Source organism: Scomber japonicus, chromosome 13 (genome assembly GCF_027409825.1).
Source record: "Scomber japonicus isolate fScoJap1 chromosome 13, fScoJap1.pri, whole genome shotgun sequence".
Lineage (NCBI taxonomy): Eukaryota > Metazoa > Chordata > Actinopteri > Scombriformes > Scombridae > Scomber > Scomber japonicus.
Window position 1 is genome coordinate 257,133 of NC_070590.1, and position 19,526 is coordinate 276,658.

Here is a 19,526-nt window from a genome sequence, read left to right on the forward strand (position 1 = left end):
CTCCCAGTGCCTCTAATCCTCCCAGTGCTCCCAGTGCTCCCCTGCATCTGCTTCTCATCTGTCCTTAAAATTTCTGATTAATACACCTGGTTCTAATCTCTGTGGCAACCAGTTTATACTGGGAATGAAACCAGTAACCAGTTCAGTAGATTCAGTCTGCAGCAGAGAAATGATCAACTCTTAATATTTAAATGTTTTATTGCAGCTTCAACCCAAACCCTTCAGTGTCTCACTAATTAAACATGACTTCAAACATCTTAAAGTTTTATAAACCTCATTAAACATTAAACCTTCATTTATTCTTCCTGGTCATTTTCATTTGGAACAAATAACAACAAAACTTTTTATTTCTATATGAAACAAATTAAAATGTTTAAATTCAACAGAAAGACAGAAAGACAGCGATCTTCATCAGAAGACTGTGATCTGCTCTTCCCCCTCCCGCTCCTCTTCCTCAGGGGTCTGCAGGGGATTGAGAATCACAGGTGTGTTACAGGTGTGTTACAGGTGTAATACAGGTGTGTTACAGGTGTAGTACAGGTGTAATTAAGATGTAATGAAGGTGTTACAGGTGTGTTACAGGTGTAATACAGGTGTGATACAGGTGTATTACAGGTGTGTTACAGGTGTATTACAGGTGTGTTACAGGTGTGATACAGGTGTGATACAGGTGTATTACAGGTGTGTTACAGGTGTGTTACAGATGTGTTACAGGTGTGTTGCAGGTGAGTTACAGGTGAGTTACAGGTGTGTTACAGGTGTAATACAGGTGTGTTACAGGTGTGATACAGGTGTGTTACAGGTGTAATAAAGGTGTGATACAGGTGTGTTACAGGTGTGTTACAGGTGTGATACAGGTGAGTTACAGGTGTAATACAGGTGTGTTACAGGTGTGTTACAGGTGTGTTACAGGTGAGTTACAGGTGTGTTACAGGTGTGTTACAGGTGTAATACAGGTGTGTTACAGGTGTGATAACGGCGTACTCACCAGGAACAGCAGCGTGTGGTGGATGATGAACTCTCTGATGAGACGCAGCAGATCCTGGTTCAGACTCTGGAACAGAGACGGGAGCAGAACCACAGCCAGGTTCTGAGCCGACATCTTGTTCACCTGGGAGAACACCTGGACCCTGAGGGGGACAACGCAAGGACACACAGGTAAACCTGAGAGAACACCTGGACCCTGAGAGAACACCTGGACCCTGAGAGAACACCTGGACCCTGAGAGAACACCTGGACCCTGAGAGAACACCTGGACCCTGAGAGAACACCTGGACCCTGAGAGAACACCCGGACCCTGAGAGAACATCTGGACCCTGAGAGAACACCTGGACCCTGAGAGAACACCCGGACCCTGAGAGAACACCTGGACCCTGACAGAACACCTGGACCCTGACAGAACACCTGGACCCTGAGAGGGACACAGGTAAACCTGATCTTCTCTCTGTGAGGAAAGTTTCATTCAGAGCAGCAAAAAACTTTGTCAACAGATGTCTAGAAGTACCAGAGAGTACTACAGAGAGTACTACATAGAGTACTCCAGAGTACTACATAGAGTACTCCAGAGTACTACAGAGAGTACTACAGAGAGTACTACATAGAGTACTACAAAGAACTACAGAGAGTACTACAGAGTACTACAGAGAGTACTACATAGAGTACTACAAAGAACTACAGAGAGTACTACAGAGTACTACAGAGAATCAGAGATGAGCTTCAGTCTGAACATAATTTGCTGACTGACTCCATCTAGTGGATAAATACATGTACAGCAGAGACAGAGAGTGTGTGTGTGTGTGTGTGTGTGTGTGTGTGTGTGTGTGTGTGTGTGTGTGTGTGTTACAGTGTGTATGTGTGTGTGTGTGTGTTACAGTGTGTATGTGTGTGTGTGTGTGTGTGTGTGTGTGTGTGTGTTACATGTAGAAGTGTCCAAACAGAGCGTTCAGCGTTGCTCTGTTGTTGTCAGGCAGTTTCCGTAGCAACCGTCGATAGGCTGAAAACCTGGAGCGCTCATCTGGAATCACTGAGAGACAAAGAGTACTGTTAGAGTACTACTGTAGTACTACTACTACTACTACTACTACACTCACAGAGAGTACTACTGTAGTACTACTACTACTACTACTACTACTACTACTACACTCACAGAGAGTACTACTACTACTACTACTACTACACTCACAGAGAGTACTACTGTACTACTACTACTACTACACTCACAGAGAGTACTACTGTAGTACTACTACTACTACTACTACTACTACCACTACTACTACACTCACAGAGAGTACTACTGTACTACTACTACTACTACACTTACAGAGAGTACTACTGTAGTATTACTACTACTACTACTACTACTACACTCACAGAGAGTACTACTGTAGTACTACTACTACTACTACTACTACTACTACTACACTCACAGAGAGTACTACTGTAGTACTACTACTACTACTAGTACTACTGTGTACTGACCGGCGGCCTGCAGCCAGGCCTGTCTGTCTCTCTCGGGGAACAGCGCCTCCTGCTGGCGGACATATTGTTTGAGGGCAGCGGCTGCGTCCAAAACACCCTGCTCATCACTCTGCAGGGGGGCGGAGCCTGGTGATGTCATCAGAGCATGAACCAATTGGCTCACTTTAGTGGCCAGACCACAGCGACGGTACACGCCCTCCACCTTCAGACCTGAGAGAGAGACAGGTTAGAGAGAGAAAGACAGGTTAGAGAGAGACAGGTCAGAGAGAGAGACAAGTCAGAGAAAGAGACAGGTCAGAGAGAGACAGACAAGTAGTCAGACAGTCAGACAGACAGGTAGTCAGACAGACAGACAGGTAGTCAGCCAGGTAGTCAGACAGACAGATAGACAGGTAGTCAGACAGACAGGTAGTCAGACAGACAGACAGGTAGTCAGCCAGGTAGTCAGACAGACAGATAGACAGATAGTCAGACAGGCAGGTAGTCAGATAGACAGACAGGTAGACAGACAGACAGGTAGTCAGACAGACAGACAGACAGGTAGTCAGACTGACAGTCAGACAGACAGACAGACAGGTAGTCAGACAGACAGACAGACAGGTAGTCAGCCAGACAGACAGACAGGTAGTCAGCCAGGTAGTCAGACAGGCAGACAGACAGACAGACAGACAGGTAGTCAGACAGACAGACAGACAGGTAGTCAGACAGACATACAGGTAGTCAGATAGACAGACATACAGACAGACAGGTAGACAGACAGACAGACAGACAGTAAGACAGACAGAGAGACAGGTAGTCAGACAGACAGACAGACAGGTAGACAGACAGACAGACAGGTAGTCAGCCAGGTAGTCAGACAGACAGATAGACAGATAGTCAGACAGGCAGGTAGTCAGATAGACAGACAGGTAGACAGACAGACAGGTAGTCAGACAGACAGACAGACAGGTAGTCAGACTGACAGTCAGACAGACAGACAGACAGGTAGTCAGACAGACAGACAGACAGGTAGTCAGCCAGACAGACAGACCTGAGAGAGAGACAGGTTAGAGAGAGAAAGACAGGTTAGAGAGAGACAGGTCAGAGAGAGAGACAAGTCAGAGAAAGAGACAGGTCAGAGAGAGACAGACAAGTAGTCAGACAGTCAGACAGACAGGTAGTCAGACAGACAGACAGGTAGTCAGCCAGGTAGTCAGACAGACAGATAGACAGGTAGTCAGACAGACAGGTAGTCAGACAGACAGACAGGTAGTCAGCCAGGTAGTCAGACAGACAGATAGACAGATAGTCAGACAGGCAGGTAGTCAGATAGACAGACAGGTAGACAGACAGACAGGTAGTCAGACAGACAGACAGACAGGTAGTCAGACTGACAGTCAGACAGACAGACAGACAGGTAGTCAGACAGACAGACAGACAGGTAGTCAGCCAGACAGACAGACAGGTAGTCAGCCAGGTAGTCAGACAGACAGACAGACAGACAGACAGACAGACAGGCAGACAAGTAGTCAGACAGACATACAGGTAGTCAGATAGACAGACATACAGACAGACAGGTAGACAGACAGACAGACAGACAGTAAGACAGACAGAGAGACAGGTAGTCAGACAGACAGACAGACAGGTAGACAGATAGACAGACAGACATTCAGATAGATAGACAGGTAGACAGGTAGACAGACAGACAGGTAGTCAGTCAGACAGACAGGTAGACAGGTAGACAGACAGACGGGTAGTCAGACAGACAGACAGGTAGTCAGACAGGTAGTCAGACAGACAGACAGACAGACAGGTAGTCAGACAGACAGACATACAGACAGACAGACACTGACAGACAGACAGACAGACATACAGACATACAGACAGACAGAGACTGACAGACAGACAGACAGACAGGAACAGACAGACAGACAGACAGGTAGGCAGACAGACAGGTAGACAGACAGATAGACAGACAGACAGACAGACAGGTAGACAGACAGACAGACAGGTAGACAGACAGACAGTCAGACAGGTGGTCAGACAGACAGACAGACAGGTAGACAGACAGACAGGTAGTCTGACAGACAGGTACCGTGCTGGTTGATGTGAGAGATACAGGTGAGGACGGGGGGCGGGACTAAGGACCTGACGTCCAGCTGTGGGTACAGAGGCTGATGAGCTGCTCTGTGATTGGCTGCAGGGGGATGCTGTGCAGCGCCCTGATTGGACAGAGCTCTCTGCAGGTGTTGGAACCAGGTGTGACAGCTGTGCTCCTCCTCCAATCGCAGAGACACACACCTGTACCAGCCAGCCAATCACAGCACAGGAGATATACAACCTGTTATTAACTGTACTGTGTGTGTGTGTGTGTGTGTGTGTGTGTGTGTGTATGTGTGCCTGTGTGTGTGTGTACACACCTGTCTGCTGTTGCCATGGTGATGGTGTTTTCAGATAGATCCATTTCTGAAAGAGACGTATCACATTTTAAACCCATAACATCATCAGGTGTGTGTGTATATGTGTGTGTGTGTGTGTGTGTGTGTGTATATGTGTGTTTTTTTCTGTGTGTGTGTGTATATGTGTGTTACCATGGCGACAGATCGTGTTCAGTTCCATCCTCAGAGTCCCCTGTGTGTGTCTGTGGGGGGGGTGGATGCTGACTCCTCCCTCCCATAGTAACAGCCAGACATCAGACATACTGGAGGCTCCGCCCACATCCACCACACACACCTTACTGACAGCAGAGGCTCCGCCCACCTCCGCATAGGACACACCCCCCGGCAGGATCACCTGGAGACACCTGAGCCATCAGTAACCCGTCCTGACCAGCGACCAGCGAGAGGTCGATATGATGAATAACTGTTACCTTCAGGATGTGAGTCATGTGACTCAGCAGACCTTCATCATCATCAGCAACACAGATCAGATGATCGCTCAACGTCACGATCTCGAACTGATGAGCCGCCCTGAGTACACAGAAGAATACTGAGGTACTACTACTACTACTACTACTACTACTACTACTACTACCATTGTAAGTATTAGAGTCACCATGAGTACACAGAAAAATACTGCAGTACTACTACTACTACTACTACTACTACTACTGTAAGTATTAGAGCCACCCTGAGTACACAGAAGAATACTGAGGTACTACTACTACTACTACTACTACTACTACTGTAAGTATTAGAGTCACCATGAGTACACAGAAGAATACTGCAGTACTACTACTACTACTGTAAGTATTAGAGCTGTTGTGCGTAATCCAACTCCCGCCTCCGGTTGAGGACATGGAGTCAAAGTGGGCCATGTTCAGGACCTCAGATGTGGAGGTGGTTGAGATTCACCGTGAGATGCTGAAGGTTCTGGACATTATGGGACTGTCATGGAGGTCAGAGACAGAACCCATGGACTAGCAGACCAGGATGATGGTCCCCATTTTTAAAAAGGGATGTGGATTCTGGCCGTGGAACAGTGGACCAGCTCTCTGCTGTTTACGGTTGATGTTGTTCTGTTGGACTCTACAGGTGAAGTCCTCCAACAGGCTCTGGGACGGTTTGCAGCTGAATGTGAGGCGGTCGGGATGAGAGTCAGCACCTCCACATCTGAGCCCCCCCCCCCCCCCCCCCCACCAGCCAGCAGAGGAGTTTAAGTATCTCTTGCAGTATTTTCAGTACTTACAGTAGCATTTGCAGTATTATTTGCAGAAGTATTTGCAATACTTATAGTAGTACTTGCAGTACTTACAGTAGTATTTGCAGGACTTGCAGTAGTATTGCAGTAGCATTTGCAGTACTTGCAGTAGTATTGCAGTAGTATTTGCAGTACTTGCAGTACTACTACTACTACTACTACTGTAAGTATTAGAGCCACCGTGAGTACAGAGAAAAATACTGCACTACTACTACTACTACTACTACTACTACTGTAAGTATTAGAGTCACCATGAGTACACAGAAGAATACTGCAGTACTACTCCTACTACTACTACTGTAAGTATTAGAGTCACCATGAGTACACAGAAGAATACTGCAGTACTACTCCTACTACTACTACTGTAAGTATTAGAGCCACCATGAGTGCACAGAAGAATACTGCAGTACTACTACTACTACTACTACTACTACTGTAAGTATTAGAGCTGTTGTGCGTAATCCAACTCCCGCCTCCGGTTGAGGACATGGAGTCAAAGTGGGCCATGTTCAGGACCTCAGATGTGGAGGCGGTTGAGATTCACCGTGAGATGCTGAAGGTTCTGGACATTATGGGACTGTCATGGAGGTCAGAGACAGAACCCATGGACTAGCAGACCAGGATGATGGTCCCCATTTTTAAAAAGGGATGTGGATTCTGGCCGTGGAACAGTGGCCCAGCTCTCTGCTGTTTACGGTTGATGTTGTTCTGTTGGACTCTACAGGTGAAGTCCTCCAACAGGCTCTGGGACGGTTTGCAGCTGAATGTGAGGCGGTCGGGATGAGAGTCAGCACCTCCACATCTGAGCCCCCCCCCCCACCAGCCAGCAGAGGAGTTTAAGTATCTCTTGCAGTATTTGCAGTACTTACAGTAGCATTTGCAGTAGTATTTGCAGAAGTATTTGCAATACTTATAGTAGTATTTGCAGTACTTACAGTAGTATTGCAGTACTTATTGTAGTATTGCAGTAGTATTTGCAGTACTTACAGTAGTATTTGCAGTACTAACAGTAGTATTGCAGTACTCACAGTAGTATTGCAGTATTATTTGCAGTACTTACAGTATTATTTGCAGTACTTACAGTAGTATTTGCAGTACTTACAGTAGTATTTGCAGGACTTGCAGTAGTATTGCAGTAGCATTTGCAGTACTTGCAGTAGTATTGCAGTAGTATTTGCAGTACTTGCAGTACTTGCAGTACTACTACTACTACTACTGTAAGTATTAGAGCCACTGTGAGTACAGAGAAAAATACTGCAGTACTACTACTACTACTACTACTACTACTACTACTACTGTAAGTATTAGAGCCGCCGTGAGTACACAGAAAAAAATACTGCAGTACTACTACTACTACTACTACTACTACTACTGTAAGTATTAGAGCTGTTGTGCGTAATCCAACTCCCGCCTCCGGTTGAGGACATGGACTCAAAGTGGGCCATGTTCAGGACCTCAGATGTGGAGGTGGTTGAGATTCACCGTGAGATGCTGAAGGTTCTGGACATTATGGGACTGTCATGGAGGTCAGAGACAGAACCCATGGACTAGCAGACCAGGATGATGGTCCCCATTTTTAAAAAGGGATGTGGATTCTGGTCGTGGAACAGTGGACCAGCTCTCTGCTGTTTACGGTTGATGTTGTTCTGTTGGACTCTACAGGTGAAGTCCTCCAACAGGCTCTGGGACGGTTTGCAGCTGAATGTGAAGCGGTCGGGATGAGAGTCAGCACCTCCACATCTGAGCCCCCCCCCCCCGCCAGCCAGCAGAGGAGTTTAAGTATCTCTTGCAGTATTTGCAGTACTTACAGTAGCATTTGCAGTAGTATTTGCAGAAGTATTTGCAATACTTATAGTAGTATTTGCAGTACTTACAGTAGTATTGCAGTACTTATTGTAGTATTGCAGTAGTATTTGCACTACTTACAGTAGTATTTGCAGTACTTACAGTAGTATTGCAGTACTTATTGTAGTATTGCAGTAGTATTTGCAGTACTTACAGTAGTATTTGCAGTACTAACAGTAGGATTTGCAGTACTTACAGTAGTATTTGCAGGACTTGCAGTAGTATTGCAGTAGCATTTGCAGTACTTGCAGTAGTATTGCAGTAGTATTTGCAGTACTTGCAGTACTACTACTACTACTACTACTACTACTACTACTACTACTGTAAGTATTAGAGCCACCGTGAGTACAGAGAAAAATACTGCAGTACTACTACTACTACTACTACTACGACTACTACTACTGTAAGTATTAGAGCCGCCGTGAGTACACAGAAAAATACTGCAGTACTACTCCTACTACTACTACTGTAAGTATTAGAGCCACCATCAGTACACAGAAGAATACTGCAGTACTACTACTACTACTACTGTAAGTATTAGAGCTGTTGTGCGTAATCCAACTCCCGCCTCCGGTTGAGGACATGGACTCAAAGTGGGCCATGTTCAGGACCTCAGATGTGGAGGTGGTTGAGATTCACCGTGAGATGCTGAAGGTTCTGGACATTATGGGACTGTCATGGAGGTCAGAGACAGAACCCATGGACTAGCAGACCAGGATGATGGTCCCCATTTTTAAAAAGGGATGTGGATTCTGGCCGTGGAACAGTGGACCAGCTCTCTGCTGTTTACGGTTGATGTTGCTCTGTTGGACTCTACAGGTGAAGTCCTCCAACAGGCTCTGGGACGGTTTGCAGCTGAATGTGAAGCGGTCGGGATGAGAGTCAGCACCTCCACATCTGAGCCCCACCCCCCCCCCCCCACCAGCCAGCAGAGGAGTTTAAGTATCTCTTGCAGTATTTGCAGTAGTATTTGCAGTACTTACAGTAGCATTTGCAGTAGTATTTGCAGAAGTATTTGCAATACTTACAGTAGTATTTGCAGTACTTACAGTAGTATTGCAGTACTTATTGTAGTATTGCAGTAGTATTTGCAGTACTTACAGTAGTATTTGCAGTACTTACAGTAGTATTGCAGTACTTATTGTAGTATTGCAGTAGTATTTGCAGTACTAACAGTAGTATTGCAGTACTTACAGTAGTATTGCAGTAGTATTGCAGTACCTACAGTAGTATTGCAGTATTATTTGCAGTACTTACAGTAGTATTTGCAGTACTTACAGTAGTATTTGCAGGACTTGCAGTAGTATTGCAGTAGTATTTGCAGTACTTACAGTAGTATTGCAGTAGTATTTGCAGTACTTACAGCAGTATTGCAGTAGTATTTGCAGTACTTACAGTAGTATTGCAGTAGTATTGCAGTACTTACAGTAGTATTTGCAGTACTTACTGGTGCTGGATGAACACAGACAGAACTTCTCGCAGGTCCAGAACGTCGCATGCTGCCGACTCGTTTTCTAACGAGAAGAGAAAACGATCTTCCTCCAGTTTACCATGAAGCTCCTCCTCTTCCTCACCTGGAACCATACACACACACACACACACACACACACACACACACACACACACACACACACTATTTATTCGTTGACCTCCTTAATTGCTCTTTAATTTGTCTCCAGGTGAGATGTGTACCTGAGTGGGCGGGGTCATCGCTCCTATTGGCTGACTGGGGCAGGTAAGGCGGGACCTCTGAATGAAAAAAGAAAGAACACTTCCTATAAGAGCTCTGTTGCACCTGTCAATCAAACAAGTGATGTCACTGCAGCCAGGTGACCTCTGAACTGTAGAAACTGTCACCATGATAACACGTGTATTTACAGACAGTATCAGACCCTTACTGGACATGACCCTAACCCTAACTAACCATAAATAACCCTGACTAACCCTAACTAACCCTGACTAACCCTGACTAACCCTAACTAACCCCGACTAACCCTAACTAACCCCGACTAACCATAACTAACCCTGACTAACCCTGACTAACCCTGACTAACCCTAACGAACCCTAACTAACTAACCCTGACTAACCCTAACTAACTCTGTGTGTGTGTGTTAGATCCTAACTGTGTGTGTGTGTGTGTGTGTGTGTGTGTGTTACCTATGTACTGGTTGAGTCTCAGCAGTTCGGTCTGCAGAGCCTGACCGGCTCTCTCAGCCAGCAGGATGGGGGAGGGGCTCTGAGGGTCTGACTGACACACCTGCAGACAGGTGACACGTGTTAGTGAATATGTGTGTGTGTGTGTGTGTGTGTGTGTGTGTATGTGTGTGTGTATCTGTGTGTATGTGTGTGTGTGTGAGACCTTGGCCCCCGAACAGATCAGTGACATGGTTTCTTCCACATCGTCTCCACACACGACTTTTCGCAGCCTCTGAAACACACACACACGTCACTGCGTGTTCTTCCACACACGTTAACAACACACTAGCACAAACTGTGTTGTCATGGTAACACACACCTGGTCCATCAGAGAGGGGGACGAGGTCAGAGGGTGGACTCGCCTGTAGAGCCCTCTGATGTATTTATCCTGGATGAACTTTGACCTCTGCTCGTCGGACGCCTCCGGACGCAGCTGCTCCGCCACCGGCACCACGGGAGCCCACACCTGATTGGCCAGCCGGTTACCGTAGGCAACAAACAGCTGGAGGAGACGCGTCAAAGGTCAGAGAGAAAAAGACCCTACTCCCCCCTTACCTGTACCAGTGGTTCAGCCCCCCTCTCACCTGTACTAGTGGTTCAGCCCCCCCCCCCCCCCCCCCCCACCTGTACTAGTGGTTCGCCCCCCCCCCCCCCCCCCACACCTGTACTAGTGGTTCGGCCCCCCTCTCACCTGTACTAGTGGTTCGGTCCACACCTTGCTGTCCATCTTCAGACTTCGTACCTTTGAGCGGTTGCTTCCCAGCGCTCGGTGCTGACCTGAGAACAGACTGTTAGCATTAGCATTCTTCATTCAAACTAATGGATGTGTTAGCATAGTTAGCACCTACCTGCACAGGTGTGACAGATGACCAGCAGCAGGTTGACCGACGCCCACTCCGGCTGGGCGGAGCCACAGTCTCCACACAGCTTGTTGTCGGGATTCTCCCAAAGACGCAGCGCCACCTGGCTGCAGGACAGAGCGCTGCTGATGGACGAGGACAGACCGTCCAACCACACAGACAGGTCCTTAGACGAGTCCACAGACAGGCTGCAGACAGACAGGTAGAGACAGACAGGTGAGACGGACAGGTGACAGACAGACAGGTAGAGACAGACAGGTGACAGACAGACAGGTCCTTAGATGAGTCCACAGACAGGTGACAGACAGACAGGCAGCAGACAGGCAGGTAGCAGACAGACAGACAGGTAGCAGACAGACAGGTACCTGAAGGTCCTGTATGGTGAGGTCAGGATGAAGGAATGCTTCCCAGACGCTCTGACGGAGGCCAGGTTTAAGGGGACGCTGCAGGACGCGATGCCCAGGGAGAAGCTCTCCTTGCTGGGATACATCCACAGGTCGTGACCCCACACCGCCGCGTAACCACGGCTACGGGGGTCCTTGATGGTGATCGGTCCGTGCAGCTCTGAGGGGGCGGGGCTTGGCTGACCTCGACATGCCAGTAGAGACGTGACCCAACCCTCCTGAACCTCTGAGACACCAACGAAGAAGAAACATCATACTGCAGTACTACTACTGAGACATGACAGATACTGCAGTACTACTGAGACATGGCAGATACTGCAGTACTACTGAGACGTGACAGATACTGCAGTACTACTGAGACATGGCAGATACTGCAGTACTACTGAGACATGAAAGATACTGCAGTACTACTACTGAGACATGGCAGATACTGCAGTACTACTGAGACATGACAGATACTGCAGTACTACAGAGACATGACAGATACTGCAGTACTACAGAGACATGACAGATACTGCAGTACTACTGAGACATGGCAGATACTGTAGTACTGCTGAGACATGACAGATACTGTAGTACTACTGAGGCATGACAGATACTGCAGTACTGTGAGTACTGAGTACTCTTACCGTCGCTGTGGGCCATGAAGTCGTAGTGTTTCTTCTTGAAGTAAATGGAAAACCTTCGTTTATCTAGTTTCTTCACGTTTGTGATGCTGGAGACATGAAACACCACCTCACTGAGACGGTCCTGTTCAATAAAACAAACACACCTCACTGAGACAGACAGACAGACAGACAGACAGGAACAGGCAGACAGGAACAGACAGACAGACAGGAACAGACAGGAACAGACAGAGACACAGACAGACAGACAGACAGGAACAGACAGACAGATAGACAGATAGACAGGAACAGACAGACAGACAGACAGACAGACACAGACAGACAGACAGACAGACACACAGACAGACACAGACAGGAACAGACAGAGACACAGACAGACAGGCAGACAGGAACAGACAGACAGACAGACAGACAGGAACAGAGAGATAGACACACAGACAGACACAGACAGACAGACAGACAGAGAGACAGACAGACAGACAGTCTTACCGTTCTTTTCTTCCACAGAGACATCAGCTGTCCGTCCAGCGTTGCCCATAAAACATTGTGTCTGTTAGAGAAGAGAAAACACATCACTGCTGTGTCCTGTAGTCCTGATCAAGTGTTTCTTAAGGACCAATCACAGGCCTCCTGCTGGTCACATGATCAGTGTTATAGTTACCTGAAGCCTTTCCAGACATCCAACCAGCTGCTGCGGACCACAGCGCTCTGTGGAGCTGAACTCCCTTTGCTCCCCTTCTTCCTCGACACGCGAATAGTTGCCGCTCTGCAGCACAAACACAACATCTCAGTATGGGTTAGTGGGTTAGGGTTAGATCATCAAGGTCAGAGTATTACCACCTGAATGTACTGCAGTAAAGTGTATTACCACCTGAATGTACTGCAGTAAAGAGTATTACCACCTGAATGTACTGCAGTAAAGAGTATTATAACCTGAATGTACTGCAGTAAAACTACAGAAGTACTACAAAGGGTCAGCAGAGAAACGTGAGGGGTCATGAGATGGTTGAAGGGGGACGAAGACTAGAAAAGTGCTAATCCCCTTCTGAAATGTGAAAAGTAGCATCACACGGAAATACTACAGCAAAGTACTAGTACCTCTAACTGTACTACAGTAAAGTACTGTGTTCTTTCTCCACAGGTTTAACCAGCTAGCAGCTCCCAAAAGATTCATAACCTCAAATTCAAACTGTGAAGGATTTGCTCCTGGGTGGGTGTCAGAGGGTAACCTGGGGTCAGGTAAGTTTGTACCTTGGAGTTTTCTGTTTTGCAAGTTTCCGTGGTGCTCCCGATTGGCCAGCTAGACGAGGAGGAGGCGGGGCCGGTCGAGTGGGGATGATCCGCTCTGATTGACTGAAGATGATACTGCAAAACATACAATAGCTCTGTTAGCTGAGGCTAACACTAGCAACATACAGTAGCTCTGTTAGCTGAGGCTAACACTAGCAACATACAGCAGCTCTGTTAGCTGAGGCTAACACTAGCAACATACAGCAGCTCTGTTAGCTCAGGCTAACACTAGCAACAGCAGCTCTGTTAGCTCAGGCTAACACTAGCAACATACAGCAGCTCTGTTAGCTGAGGCTAAGACTAGCAACATACAGTAGCTCTGTTAGCTGAGGCTAACACTAGCAACATACAGCAGCTCTGTTAGCTGAGGCTAACACTAGCAACAACAGCCGTAGCAGTACTGTGTACATACTTGTTGGTATTTGTAGTATTTTGTAGTACTGTGTACATACTTGCTGGTATTTGTAGTGCTGTGTTCATACTTGCTGGTATTTGTAGTACTGTGTACTTGTTGGTATTTGTAGTACTGTGTACTTGTTGGTATTTATAGTACTGAGTACTTATTGGTATTAGTAGTATTTTGTAGTACTGTGTACATACTTGTTGGTATTTGTAGTATTTTGTAGTACATGTAGTATTGTGTAGTACTGTGTACTTGCTGGTATTTGTAGTATTGTGTAGTACATGTAGTATTCTGTAGTACATGTAGTATTGTGTAGTACATGTAGTAGTCATACATACTTGCTGGTGTCTGAAGATGGACTGGGAGGATGATCTCGTTCTATTGGTCTTTCAGCTGCAGAGGGGGCGGGGCTTGCTCCTGTGTCTTCCTCCTCATTGGATGACTCACTGTCAGCTTCCTCTTGGTTCTCCCAACACGCCAACACGGTGATGTAAGGATTCTCTTTTTTGTTGGTGTTAGGAGACGGGCTTAAAACTGGGAGCAGAAGAGAAAAGAGGAATCAGACTGGCAGAAGGGTATAGACCCGGAGGAGAGGAGTTTACCTGCTGCAGTACCTTCCTCTGCTGAGTCCACAGCTCCCTCTAGTGGAGGTAATGTGACACCTGAGGTCTGGTCTAAAGTGGACATCACCAGCTGTGACAGTGCTCCAACATCTGGACAGGAAACACAACAAGGTAACTCCAAACTGATCCAAACAACGTCTGTTTTCTCCTCACAGCTGATGTACTGCATGTCTGATGGTTTCATACACTTGATTGTCTTCGTATGCATCTTATTATAAACATGTAGCTGCTATCAAATAATATCTAACCTTAAAACTAGTTTTTAAAATTGGGCTTAAAATCCAAGTTTGAAAATACATTATTTTTCTTTCATTTCAGTTTATGAGTAATCAGCTGCTACCAGATACACGTTTAATTTGACTTTTAGTTTGGAAATTAATATCTTATCTATCTATATAAAATCTAATTTTTGAAATAGAGAAAACTTATAAAATAAACCATTAAATTACTGTAGTAATGTGATAACTGTGAATTCCACATTGTAGTTGTTTGTCAGCTGGAGCTAAAATAAAATGAATACTGAGACAAATTAAGACAATTAACTTGAAACAAGTTTAAAGTTCGAAGTTATTGTCATATATATTTAAAAGTACATTTAAACGATCTCTTAGCTCTTAAAAACAGACCACTACTAGAACATTTGATCATTCCTAAACTGAGCTAAATTTAAAAGTAGCTCCTGTTAGCTGCTGATTGAAACACAATTCAAACTCATAAACTCATAAGCTGAAGTGACTGAAGACAAAAATAATCTAGTTTCAAACATCTGGAACTTGAGTTAAGTACTGCAGAGCAGCTACACACAAAGCAAGCTGAAAAAACACTTTATTCTGAGCTGAGAGCGCAAAACAAAACCTGGCAGAGAAGCCAAAAAGATCGCAAGACGATACTCAAACAAAACAAATTGAACCCAACAGAAGATCCAACAAAGACCGGACAGAAAAGTGTTGGAGTCATGGGCGGAGCGGGGAGGTTGCTATAGTTACGAGGGCTGGATCTCGAGGACATTGGTCAATCAACCTGTCAATCAGGACGTAGCCACGCCCCCTAATGCATACCCTGCTTTATCGTCACATATAAAATCAGGGAGGCCAAAATGTCCCAAATGAACATCATACTGCATTGAAGAAGGCTTTAAACTAGCGATTGAGACCATAAACACATTTTGAAAACGTTTACTGAGGTTAGAAATCAAGTGAGAAGTTGGTGAATTCTCCATTGACTTGTACAGAGACAGTCGCCCCCTGGTGGCCTTTTGATAGAATGCAGCTCTAAGTTACTTCTCCATTGACTTGTATAGAGACGGTCACCCCGTGGTGGCCGTTTGGTAGAATGCAGCTCTAAGATACTTCCTCGTTGGCCTCATTTCAGAGGACCAGAACTCCCCGCCTGAGTTTAACGCAATCATTCAACAGCTGATCGATTGATTGACGTACCTGTGTGGATGGGCAGAGACGGGGGGCGGTATTTACCACCTGTGGGGGACGGGGCAGACGGGGTTGTCGTGGAGCTAACAGCAGGGTTAGCCACATCGCTAACAATCCCGGCTAAAAGGGGCATGTTAGCTAATGAGCCAAAGATGCTGTCTAAGCTAGCAGCAGGTACAGGTGAGGTGGGGGAGGCGGGGCTTAACGTAGCAGCAGCACCGGCTAAGCTTGGTATGTGGGAGGAGATGCTGTCAGATATGGTGTTGATGGAGGGGGGGGCAGAGGGGTCAGAAGGGGCGGAGGGGGGGGCAGAGGGGGCAGAAGGGGCGGAGCCACTGATGGAGGCGGCGACATCAGCCAGAGAAGGGATGTTCACGGAGATGATGTCAGCGATGCCAGGCAGAGACGGGAAGACGTCACCGAGAGGAGGAGCATCTGAGGAAGAGGACAACAGTGACATCATGAGGAGAACAGTGACATTATGAGGAGAACTGTGACATCATGAACAGTTTCAGAGGTTTTCCTCCCGATGACATTTATATGTTTATGGGTCAGTGATGAATTCATAAATCAGTTAAACTAGATTTAAAAGCAGCATCAGGTTTGTTAAAATTTTGTTGGTTTTCTAGATAAATTCAGACTGAACTCCGCAGCAAGACATCATGGAGGTTACGCCCAGTTCAATATAATCAATATATTAAAAAAAGATCAATAAGAGAGTCAAGGAAGAAAGGGAGGGTGGAAGAGGAAGGAAAGGAGGAAAGGAGGAAGGAAAGAAAGAAGGAAAGAAAGAAAGGACAGAAAGAAGGAAGGAAGGAAGGAAGGGACTGAATTCAGACTGAACTCCGCAGCAAGACATCATGGAGGTTACGCCCAGTTCAATATAATCAATATATTAAAAAAAGATCAATAAGAGAGATTTGAAATGACATTTGACCCATTTTATACCAAAAGACTGAATGCTCCTGAAAATGTCAAATGGTGTAACCACAAAAGAATGATAGATATTAAATATGTGATCAGCTACAGTGTATTTAAGTGGACTTATACTAATAATGACTTCATTTAAAACATGTAAATGTTTCCTGATCTCCATGGTAACCAGATGAAATGTAATATTTAGAACAATAGTATTCCATTAGCTTTATTTAATATAAAAGTTATAATGTAAGATCAAGTTTTTATGGTTACACCACTTAGACATTTTTGCCATAATCCTCTAATATATTCTCTCTAAATGGATTAAAAGCAGAAATTTGATGCTGAGTCCACAAAACAAGAATGTGTGAAGTTATTCATACGTTTATTTTCACATTTTAACCCTTTAAATTTAAACTAAACCTCACTGACCCGTATATACATTCATAAATCAGTCTGAACTGGAGAGTGTTTAACTTCCTGTTAGTGAAAGATTCACTTAAAGGAAGAGTTCAGTTCAAATCTGTCTTAAAGCAGCAGTCAGTGTAAACCTCTTTACTGTTCATATGAAACCTTCAGGATTCAGCAGTGAAGCTCACTCTTTGCACCTTGTGGGACCTACAGATCTAACTCAGTGATATATTAATGTATAAATATATAAATAGAGCTTCAGGAGGAATGATTACGGCGAGGAAAACCTGTTTCTAAGTTTGAAGTGGCTGGAGTCATGTGATCTGATGTGATCTGACAGAGTATGTGATCACATGACCAGACGGACTAAAGACAAACTGGTTTCAGATGTTTTGCACAAAGACCGGCATGAGGACGAACCGGTTCAACCTGCAGCAACACGTTAGCAACACGACAGCAACATGTTAGCAACAACACATCAGCAATACATTAGCAACACGTTAGCAACACGTCAGCAACACGTCAGCAACACGTTAGCAACATGACAGCAGCATGTTAGCAACACGTCAGCAACACGACAGCAGCATGTTAGCAACACGTCAGCAACACGTTAGCAACACGACAGCAACACGTTAGCAACACGTCAGCAACATGTTAGCAACACGACAGCAGCATGTTAGCAACACGTTAGCAACACGTCAGCAACACGTCAGCAACACGTTAGCAACACGTTAGCAACACGACAGCAGCATGTTAGCAACACGTTAGCAACACGACAGCAACACGTTAGCAACACGTTAGCAACACGTTAGCAACACGTTAGCAACAGCAACACATTTTCATTGTCTCCATGGTGACTGTATAGTGTTCAGTGTCTCCATGGTGACTGTATAGTGTTCAGCATCTCCATGGTGACTGTATAGTGTTCAGTGTCTCCATGGTGACTGTATAGTGTTCAGTGTCTCCATGGTGACTGTATAGTGTTCAGCGTTTCCATGGTGACTGTATAGTGTTCAGGGTCTCCATGGTAACTGTATAGTGTTCAGCGTCTCCATGGTGACTGTATAGTGTTCAGGGTCTCCATGGTAACTGTATAGTGTTCAGCGTCTCCATGGTAACTGTATAGTGTTCAGCGTCTCCATGGTGACTGTATAGTGTTCATCGTCTCCATGGTGACTGTATAGTGTTCAGGGTCTCCATGGTGACTGTATAGTGTTCAGCGTCTCCATGGTGACTGTATAGTGTTCAGGGTCTCCATGGTAACTGTATAGTGTTCAGCGTCTCCATGGTAACTGTATAGTGTTCAGCGTCTCCATGGTGACTGTATAGTGTTCATCGTCTCCATGGTGACTGTATAGTGTTCAGGGTCTCCATGGTGACTGTATAGTGTTCAGCGTCTCCATGGTGACTGTATAGTGTTCAGTGTCTCCATGGTGACTGTATAGTGTTCAGTGTCTCCATGGTGACTGTATAGTGTTCAGCGTCTCCATGGTGACTGTATAGTGTTCAGCGTCTCCATGGTGACTGTATAGTGTTCATTGTCTCCATGGTGACTGTATAGTGTTCAGCGTCTCCATGGTGACCGTATAGTGTTCAGCGTCTCCATGGTGACCGTATAGTGTTCAGCGTCTCCATGGTGACTGTATAGTGTTCATCGTCTCCATGGTGACCGTATAGTGTCACAGCTTCACAGCTTCTACTAATCAAGACTTTCCTCCTAAAACCTGAAACAGTCAAACTAAGACTACGACTACAGAAACACTGAAACTACTTCATCACTTGTTAAACTCACTGAAACTAAACTGGAATAAAAACTAATGAACTTTAATAAACTCTAATAACTGGATCACATCAAGCTGTTTACCTGAGGTCAGGTGAGCTCCGTTACAGGAAGGCAGAGTCTGGCCAATCAGATCTCTGCAATACAAAACAAATCAGTTAAAGGATCTCTGTAGATTTAAAGGATCTCTCTGTAGGTCTAAAGGATCACTCTGTAGATTTAAAGGATCTCTGTAGATCTAAAGGATCACTCTGTAGATCTAAAGGATCTCTGTAGATCTAAAGGATCTCTGTAGATTTAAAGGATCATTCGGTAGATCTAAAGGATCACTCTGTAGATATAAAGGATCTCTGTAGATTTAAAGGATCACTCTGTAGATCTAAAGGATCATTCTGTAGATATAAAGGATCTCTGTAGATCTAAAGGATCTCTGTAGATCTAAAGGATCATTCTGTAGATTTAAAGGATCTCGGTAGATTTAAAGGATCTCTGTAGATCTAAAGGATCTCTGTAGACCTAAAGGATCTCTGTAGATCTAAAGGATCATTCTGTAGATTTAAAGGATCTCGGTAGATCTAAAGGATCT

General features: G+C 45.4%; 1 protein-coding gene across 1 annotated transcript in view; it reads right to left on the bottom strand.

The window, feature by feature from the left end:
- Positions 1-362: 362 nt before the first annotated feature.
- LOC128371666 (arf-GAP with Rho-GAP domain, ANK repeat and PH domain-containing protein 1) overlaps positions 363-19,526 on the bottom strand; it is a 19,412-nt gene continuing 248 nt past the window's right edge. Inside the window, exons 2-25 of the mRNA XM_053332034.1 lie at positions 19,025-19,077; positions 15,841-16,266; positions 14,396-14,494; positions 14,120-14,315; positions 13,340-13,453; positions 12,750-12,854; positions 12,578-12,638; positions 12,092-12,212; positions 11,424-11,688; positions 11,047-11,246; positions 10,890-10,975; positions 10,518-10,700; positions 10,362-10,430; positions 10,160-10,259; positions 9,694-9,750; positions 9,449-9,575; positions 5,327-5,426; positions 5,049-5,250; positions 4,878-4,923; positions 4,553-4,758; positions 2,479-2,688; positions 1,918-2,023; positions 989-1,130; positions 363-462 (exon numbers count right to left, since the gene is read on the bottom strand). Of these exons, the coding sequence (XP_053188009.1) occupies positions 412-462; positions 989-1,130; positions 1,918-2,023; positions 2,479-2,688; positions 4,553-4,758; positions 4,878-4,923; positions 5,049-5,250; positions 5,327-5,426; positions 9,449-9,575; positions 9,694-9,750; positions 10,160-10,259; positions 10,362-10,430; positions 10,518-10,700; positions 10,890-10,975; positions 11,047-11,246; positions 11,424-11,688; positions 12,092-12,212; positions 12,578-12,638; positions 12,750-12,854; positions 13,340-13,453; positions 14,120-14,315; positions 14,396-14,494; positions 15,841-16,266; positions 19,025-19,077 (3,325 nt within the window). The 3' untranslated portion in view covers positions 363-411. The remainder of the gene's footprint in view (positions 463-988; positions 1,131-1,917; positions 2,024-2,478; positions 2,689-4,552; positions 4,759-4,877; positions 4,924-5,048; positions 5,251-5,326; positions 5,427-9,448; positions 9,576-9,693; positions 9,751-10,159; positions 10,260-10,361; positions 10,431-10,517; positions 10,701-10,889; positions 10,976-11,046; positions 11,247-11,423; positions 11,689-12,091; positions 12,213-12,577; positions 12,639-12,749; positions 12,855-13,339; positions 13,454-14,119; positions 14,316-14,395; positions 14,495-15,840; positions 16,267-19,024; positions 19,078-19,526) is intronic.